An 8,793-nucleotide genomic window follows, 5' to 3' on the forward strand; every position below is an offset into this window, starting at 1 on the left:
AGTGGATCCACTTTTCATCCCCCGTCACTATTCGATGCAAAAAACCCTTCCGATTTTGTCTTTGGAGAAGTTGTTTGCATGTGAAAAGACGGCGTTCGGCGTCTTTGGGTTTGAGTTCATGCGGAACCCAATTTCCTTGCTTTTGTACCATACCAATGGTCTTGAGACGGTTTGAAATCGCTTGTTGAGTCACTCCCAAGTTTTCTGCGAGCTGCTCTTGAGTTTGGCATAAGTCTTGGTCCAATAATGCCTTTAACTCAGCGTCTTCAAACTTTACTGGCCTTCCTTCGCGTTCTTTATTTTCCACGTCAAACTCGCCGTTTTTAAAATTTTGAAACCACTCACAACAACTTCTCTTACTTAAAATAGCATCACCGTAAACTTCTACAAGTGACCGATGCGCCTCAGCAGCAGATTTCTTTAAATCAAAGAAATAAATCAAAATTTCCTGCAAATGACGCTTATTCGGTACAAAACTCGACATTTTCGAAAGGAAAAAATGTATACTGCCAATACAAAGTCAATAGTATTTTAAGGTTATGTTGTTGCCAGGTGCAAACTTTCTATATGATGTTTTACATCTGACAATTTCAAAGTAATCTTGTCAGTGGAGCCATCTTTTGAAAACGGCGGAAACTTATTTGTATTATTAATATATTGTGTCAGAAATCATTTTAAGTTAACTGTAAAAAACTCATGAAATAAGTGGGAGTAGCTAACTCCTCTCGAGTTGCTGGTTCGCTCGAGCGAAAAAGGCCTCGAGCGCAAAGGATTAATGATGTTTTAAGTTCTATAATTGGTCAGCATAGGCTTATGACACTATTGATCGCTCTTAGAGTGATCAATACCTGCTTTATTTGAAAATAATAATATTTGCGAACATTTAATATATTATCGTCAACTAACGACTGTCTCACAAATTAAGGTATTTCAGCAAAGTTGTGCACACTTCCGTACACTGTGTTCAATTGTGCGACACATTGTCTATCCTGATGGACATATTTTGCTGAAATTTTGCTCTCTTAACCCTTAGCTGACACACGGGGTTAAAAGTACACCAAAGTGTTTTTGAACGCAAATTTTTCATAGTTGCGCGCCAAATTTGATTCTATGGCGTCACCTAGTATTAGTCGAGGCTTAACCCAATATTGATAAATAAAATAATTATACACATTTTTCTTGCTGGGGTCCAAAATACCCCATATAGCACATACGTTATTATTTTGACGCGTGTCAGCTAAGGGTTAATTGACTCCATTTCATTAATATATGTAGTTTTCAATCTAATTCAATAATTTCCCGATATCTAATATTTCAAAAATTTTTTTATCATTTTTCAAAATTACCGTAAACGGGGGCTACTCTGAACACGAGGGGCTACTTTATACGATCGCGCTTTTAAAACGCAAATCCTTCTAGCGGACTCAATTTTTAAGTTAGCGACCCCTGGTTGGTTCTAAACTTTCAAGGATTATACATAGAATGTGCTGCGATTGCGATAAGTGCACATGTTGGCCAACATGGGCCTCTGCGCGCCTTTTCGTCGTATCAGTGTTAACAAGTGTTTCGATAAACGCATCCAAACTTCATCTGGCCTGGCGTGTGTGGCTGCAGGATTGTTTCATGTGAGTAATACATTGATTATCAATCTATTTAGCAACATTTTTTTTTGTTTCATGTCTTTAACTCATTTCTTTAATTTTACATCTTTAATTAGGTAACAAACGGGAACTTGTAGGGGTTACTTTGAACAAAGTTTTGTCACCTGGTAAAAGACGGGGCTACTTTGAACATCGTGTTAACGTGTGTTTTGTTGTTCATTGGAGACAAGGAAACATGCCGCGACGTTTCGTTCGGAAGTTGGGAGCTCGGCATTATCGCAATTATTCACCACTCGCCTTGGCAAAGGCTGTCGAGAAGTGCCTAGCTGGAAAGGCAACTATAAGAGCTGCATCGGAAGAGTGAGTTTTCGTTTCTATTTTTTTTTGTTTACCTTCTTTCAAGCGAATCCTTCCTTTGATGCTACCTAACTAACAACAATATTACATCTTTGTTATAGATTCAACATTCCGACTGGAACCATTTGTGCTTACCTCAAGTCAGCAAAGGCAGAAAGTGCAGCAGCGGTTGAGTCACCTCCAGAACCAGGACAGCCTGCAAATCCTGTTTCACGAAAAAAATCACCAGGACATCCTACCGTGTTTTCACCCAACGAAGAAGAGATTTTGTGCGCTCTCATTGTGGCAGTCGGTACGTACGGCTTCCCATGTTCAATCAGGGACTTGAAGGTGATAGTAAGATCTTATCTTGACAAAATGGGTCGAACTGTGCCAGTTTTCAAAGAAAATACGCCTGGAATTGACTGGGTGAAGCTATTTTTAAAGAGACATCCTGATATCACTCGCAGAACAGGTCGCAACATTCCTCTTAGCCGAGCAGCAGTGAATAAGGATACAATTCGTGATTACTTTCATCACTTGAGGCATGAGTTAGAAGGAGTACCTCACTGTAACATTTATAATTAATTCGGCCAAATTGGTCGAATTGGACTACGAACTGCTGCCCCATCCACAGTATTTTCCAGATTTGGCCCCGTGCGACTTTTTTTGTTTCCAAACTTGAAAAAGTCACTCGCCAGGCAGAAATTTGAGTCGAATGAGGAGGTCATCGCCGCCACGGAGGCCTACTTTGCAGACTTCGAGAAAACGTATTTTTCAGATGGGTTAAAGAAGTTGGAGCATCGCTGGGTCAAGTGTATCGAGTTAAAAGGAGACTATGTTCAGAAATAAATCGCCACTTTTCCAAAATTTTCGTTTTTCTTTTGTAGGCTAAGTACTTATCGGACCGCCCCCGTATGTCAAGATCAAAGTCACAGTATGTGAGTCTTCTATGGTAAATACGTATACGTGTTTTTAATATTTTTTATTATTAATGTTTTAATGAACAATCAGAGACGCATAAAACTTTTTGATTGTTACTCAGGACCATGTCCCTGGTAACATATGTCAAGGTCACGCCCATCGGAGGTGGCATCAGTTTTCTTAACATTTACCATTGTCAAATATACGGTGAATAAATGAAATTATTTCAAGCATATTTCACTTCATCCATCGATTCTCTATCAGTCATATACAAGTGATAATTAAAATACAATTATTTGTGTTTTATAAGATACTTTATGAAAGGCGGTAGTATCATAATGTTGGTCACTGACGACTCTCGCGACAGCCAACATGTTAAAGTTCCTGTTTCCTCGCCGCAATGATCTTGAATAATTATGTTGGAAGCAAGAAAATATGTCCCTATACACACGCGCACGCGAGCGCGTACACACACACACACACACACACACAAAATTCATGTGGAATATATTGTGATAAAAGGATACGTCGATAAAATAACAATGTGATCGATTAAGTCCTTTTATGAAATATTCTGAAAAATGTTCCTATTTTGCTTTAATATTCACTAAATGTCGTAAAATTCAAATGACAAAATCATGAGGAAAAATAGATTAAAAGGGAAAGCGGTATATTCATATTAAAATTAGGGTTATTTATTGATTGTTAAGAAAAAAGGAAATTTTCCGGAATATTTTTGCAAATGCTCAAATGATTAAGTGTTATTTTTTGCATATATATCCTTTTAATTCACCATATTTAATAACAACGCGGGCGTACGTTTTTTTCACAACTGACGTCATTAATCAAGATAACAGAAGCAAGGATACAGAAGCTTTCATGCATGGTGTGAAATTCTAGTTTTCAATTCCAACGCACCAACACGACAATTTCGAAATACGGCGCAAATCGATGGCTATATATATAAACACATACGCATGCATGCACACACGCATACATAAGGGAAATTTGATATTTCATTTCAAATTAACGAGAAGAAATCTTTGAAAAAATCATTAATTTTTAATTAGCAAACATTAGAGTTACAAAAAAATTTAATCAGCTTCCCTCGCATACTTTTACATCGGATCAATCTGAACGAGTAGCATTTCTAAGATCGGCAGGAATCCCAACACACACTATCTTCTCTCCTGCGGCGTTTACAAGCTCCCATTCAAGGGTTATGCTATAATCCTGAAGAGAGACGAGAAAATTTATTAATCAGTTTGGTCGAAATCCATTTAAAAAAATCAACAGTTACAAAATTACGCTTACCAGGGTATTCGGATCTAAGATAAACATTTCGGTGTAATTATACTCTTGGTCCTTTTGCAAAGGACATTGCACTAGGCTGTACGGATCCTTGCAAACGTCAGATTCGTCGAATACAAAATGTACATCACCTTCCTCTTTTACGGCACGCGCACGCGCATATACTTGTGGGATGTCAACATCTGTAGAACAAACATATCAAAATCAATTGTGGAAATTATATTTAAAACAGAATAAATGATAATTGAAAATATTTAATAAAACGGAATAAATTAAATCCATGTTAAGTATTGCGTAATAAAATTTGTGAACGAAATGAAATGTATAATAAGATTTAATTGATTAATCCAAATTTTTTAATGGACTATGTCAAATTTATTTATATTAAATAAAACGAAAGTATTCTAATCTTGCGAATATTTACCAGGTATAAATTTGATGAATACGACGATAGTAGCGCCAGGTATAAAGATGCATCTTTTGTCCTTTGTGGAACAGCCTATAACTGAAACATCCGTGAACCTACCTAGTGTCGAGCCTGAAATAAGAAATAAATGAATATTAATGTAGTTTTACATATTAGTATGGAAAATTAAATAAATAACTAATGAACGCACACAGGTTCCCCTTTCCATTTTGTATCCCTATTAATGTGTGCGCGAATATATGTGTATTAATATTTATAATTAATAATATTATTGTAGTAACATTGTTATTAACTTTTAATCACACAGTAATGATCACATTTTTTTCTGATATTATTAAAAGGGAACTAACACCAAATTAACTAACATACAGGATCTATTTTAAGTGACGTCTCATTAAATAATATTTTATGAAAAGTCGATTTTAAAAGTCGAGATTAAAAGTCGTAAAAAAATTGTAAACATATGCCTCTGTGAAGGTCGAAAGAGTTAATTAATATTTTTGGCGAAAATTCGCTCTCGCCATTGTCTATACACATAGAAATATACATGCTACATACACACACACATATATATATATATATATAGTAAATAAATTTTACTTTGTTTCAAGTATTTCTCATAAGTATATGTCCACAAATGTATTACAAGTTTATCAAAAGTATCAAAAGAAATTTCTTCAAAATATGTTCCAAATTCTATTACGTTTATTACTTCGAACGAGAATATAAAATTTATACAAAATTATGACTCTGTGTGTGTGTGTGTGTGTGGGCGCACGCGCGCGCGTTTGTGTGCGTTACTTTAGATTAACCGAATTTAACTCTTCCGTGCGATAAGGTTTTAAAATTCTTTTTTTGAATACGTGATAATAAGCTTTTCTAAAAATTCTGAGCATGATATTTTAGAACTATACAAGAAAGTTATCCTATGCTAAGATAACTATTATTTGAAGAAGGAAAATTAATTGATTAATCGCTTTTATTAGCAGTGGAATAATATTTTTCTATTTAGCTCCAAGATCCGATCAATCGCTGAAATTAGATTTATTTGTTCCCATGGCTTTTCTGCCCTTCTCGAGCTATCTGTACGCTTCAATCCGTACGCTAAAACGTCCTTTCTGGATATCGGTCGAAGAGAATATATCGATAATTAATGGATAAAGCACAAGGATAAATAGCACAAAGTTATAGGATGATTTGTGTTGATGATTAAATTATTCTTGATTAAGAAGGTGGACGTTCTTTTCTCGAAACAGAAAGTCTATATTCCTTTAAATTTGTCGAATGCGTGATAAAGAAGGATCGAATAAATATGATACCACTTCGAATAAAAAAACAAGCGCGAATAAAGCGTTACACCAACAAACAAGACTCTGGTGATTAGAAAGATAGGTATGCATGATCTTAAGAAAATAGATTTTTAATTTGTGAGAATAAAATATAATAATATGTAATATTCAATGATATATATTTAATAATATAATAATACTTGATATCAGCGTTACACACAATGAATAACAGAATGTAAGATATGCGAGGTCGCAAATCAAAATAAGATAACCCATGAAATATAAAAAAAAAACAATAACACGAGAACAGTTGTTTAGAAAAAGCGAAATATGAGACAGTCGCAAGAACTCGGATGATCGTTAAAAAAAGTATTAGGCGAAGAACGGCTTAAAAATATGTATTATCTTCATTTACATAAACCAATATCTTTAAGAGGCTTGTGATTAAGAGATATTAAAGACCTATCTTTCTTCCTCAAGGAATAGATAATGAATATTTTCTCGAATTTACTGCCGAATACGTGAAAAACAATTTATCGAAAGTGCAGTTTTTTTTCTCTCGACATTGCATTTGTTATTTTATTCCTGGAGCGATACAAGAGGGAAAAGAGAAACAATAACGATTACAAACGAGATTAATAATACGTGAGATTAAAAGGCGTAAAAAAACTTAGTGAACTTTATTAATTTTTTTAGATTCGTCTGCGTTCTCAACGGGATCTCGTCAGAGTCACTGAATGAATTATGCTTTAATATTAATAAGTATAACAATAACAACAATAATAATAACGAATAAGTTAGGATTAAAAAATAACAGATTAATATGTCTTTACCGTTTAAAGTTGCCTTCGTTCAATAACGCTTAGCAGAGATTTTACTGATTAGTAACATTAACAATAATTACACTTTTGAATAATGGTATCATACAGGTATTTCTTGGAAGAAAACGACAAAAATATTTCTGTCGTAATTTTGCATATATAGAATGTATGTATATGTGAAATAAGCAGTAGTAAATTATAAGAAATATTTTCAAAATTTGCGAAACACATTTAATAAATAATTGATAAAATGTAACTTTCCCAACTTTGAAATAAACATATGTTGCACCAAAAATGTGCATATATCAAATAGACCTTCCTCTGTTTCACCACTTCCTGATACTACGATCAAATTTCCTTCTCGGAACAACAGCGCGCTTTCGAAGACACTTTTAATTAGTACGATGTATTTGTGAGATATTCGCGGCAATGAGACTTATTATTTGCAAGAATGGTGAAATGTACTCACCGCAACTCCAGAAATTGACACATGATGCGTAGCAAAAGCACAATATGACGCAAAACAACACAGATGCAATTGCTTGATTCATCTTTATCGAAGAAGCGTGCACGGCTTCCGTAAGGCAACTATTGCCGCTACCTCGAAGCGCGCCACTATGTCGCTTCCGCGTTCGCCTTCTTCCCCGTACCTCGTCATTCCCTTTTGTATCAAATGTGATAATTTTCCTCTCATTTTGTAAAAGAAAATACCAACTGAGTCAGATCGTAAGTTGCTACGTATAAATCTGCAATTTGCGAATCAATCGTATATCCCAAAACATGGAAAGAATTACAAAAGTGAACTCTTTTTAATTAAGTAGTCTTCACCACGATGAAAATTTGATATATATTATGTGAGATAATTCGACGAATAAATTCGTATCAAATGGTATTAAACAGTATCGCATGGATATTATATTTTCACTTTACGTATAGCCAATTTCGTCTGTTGGAAGTCGATTGTGTATCTTCGACGACTTGTCTCACTCACCTCTTGTACTTTCATCTCATGTAAATAAATACGAAAGGCTATGTGCAAAGTGTGAGATCCGACGTCCTTACAACATCATTTGATGCCATTCTACGCAATTACTTATCTCACGTGAGTTATGTCGAATTTATATCCAGGTATAAGTTAGTCAATCAAAGCTCACTTGTATAATTCTCACTACTAAAGTACGTAATCGATTCTCTTGATACATTTAGCAAATGTATTTTTATCGATATTTGTCAGATATAAAACAGATAAAGTCGATTAGACGTTAGAATTAGCAAAAGCCTGTATGATAATAATTACTCTTTCTATTTAATAATAAACTGTATTATTAAGTGACTCATGAATAAGAGATATTCAAGGTCTTTCTTTCTCGAAAGCAAACAGTTGTGCAATAAACAGTTTTCCGAACGTGCAGCGCTTTTCGTCCAGCATTGCGTTTGTTATTTTATTTTGGAAGTAATGCAAGAGGAAAGAGAAAAATGATAACAATTACAAATGAGAAATGTAATGTAATAACATAACATTAAAAATAACATAACATTAAAAATCAGAAGAATTTGTAGTAAACTTTATTTATGTCTTTATATTGGTTTGCGCTCTCAGGGAATCTGGCTAGAACTGCTGAATATATAAATTATCTTTTAATATAATAAGAGTACGACAAATAATAATAATAACGAATTAATTAGGGTTGAAAAATAATATGTTACATTGCCCTCGTCGTTTGAAGTTGCCTTCCTTCAATAACGTTTGGTAATGATTTTTATTGATTAGTAATATTAACAATAATACAATTACACTTTTGAGTAATGATATCAAAAATGTACTTTTTGAAAAAAATTACTATTCCTACTCTGAAATAGGTATTAAGGCATGTTGCACCAAAAATGCGTATAAATCAAATAGACATTCCTCTGTTTCGTCATTTTCTGATACCGTGATCAAATTTCCTTTTCGAAGCGAAAGCGCGCTTTCAAAGGCAATTCTAATTAGTACGATCCACCTGTAATATTTTCGAGGCAGTCTTATTTAATATTTAAGGGAATGGCGAAATGTACTTACCGCAACTGCAGAAATCGACGCATGA

The 8,793-nt window shown here is 34.2% G+C and overlaps 2 protein-coding genes across 2 annotated transcripts; one reads left to right on the forward strand and one right to left on the reverse strand.

The window, feature by feature from the left end:
* The first annotated feature begins 1,825 nt into the window (after positions 1–1,825).
* Positions 1,826–2,525, forward strand: LOC106750002. Its single transcript, XM_014629999.1, has 2 exons — positions 1,826–1,961; positions 2,060–2,525. Exons 1-2 carry the CDS (start codon positions 1,837–1,839, stop codon positions 2,523–2,525), a joined length of 591 nt encoding a protein of 196 aa, XP_014485485.1. The 5' UTR covers positions 1,826–1,836.
* Positions 2,526–3,901: 1,376 nt separating this feature from the next.
* LOC106750004 (protein NPC2 homolog) lies at positions 3,902–7,896 on the reverse strand. Its single transcript, XM_014630007.1, has 4 exons — positions 7,179–7,896; positions 4,597–4,710; positions 4,176–4,354; positions 3,902–4,094 (listed from the first exon to the last, which is right to left on the reverse strand). Exons 1-4 carry the CDS (start codon positions 7,258–7,260, stop codon positions 3,990–3,992), a joined length of 480 nt encoding a protein of 159 aa, XP_014485493.1. The 5' UTR covers positions 7,261–7,896; the 3' UTR covers positions 3,902–3,989.
* Between the last annotated feature and the right edge of the window lie 897 nt (positions 7,897–8,793).

The sequence above is a fragment of the Dinoponera quadriceps genome, unplaced genomic scaffold, assembly GCF_001313825.1.
Source record: "Dinoponera quadriceps isolate SergipeBrazil2010 unplaced genomic scaffold, ASM131382v1 scaffold5042, whole genome shotgun sequence".
Taxonomy (NCBI): domain Eukaryota; kingdom Metazoa; phylum Arthropoda; class Insecta; order Hymenoptera; family Formicidae; genus Dinoponera; species Dinoponera quadriceps.

Coding starts and splice junctions, on each gene's coding strand:
- LOC106750004 (XM_014630007.1), bottom strand. CDS start 7,260: ATGAATCAAGCAATTGCATCTGTGTTGTTTTGCGTCATATTGTGCTTT. Junction 4,711..7,178: donor TGTCAATTTCTGGAGTTGCG/GTGAGTACATTT, acceptor TTCTTATTTCAG/GCTCGACACTAGGTAGGTTC. Junction 4,355..4,596: donor ATTCATCAAATTTATACCTG/GTAAATATTCGC, acceptor TTTGTTCTACAG/ATGTTGACATCCCACAAGTA.
- LOC106750002 (XM_014629999.1), top strand. CDS start 1,837: ATGCCGCGACGTTTCGTTCGGAAGTTGGGAGCTCGGCATTATCGCAAT. Junction 1,962..2,059: donor ATAAGAGCTGCATCGGAAGA/GTGAGTTTTCGT, acceptor TCTTTGTTATAG/ATTCAACATTCCGACTGGAA.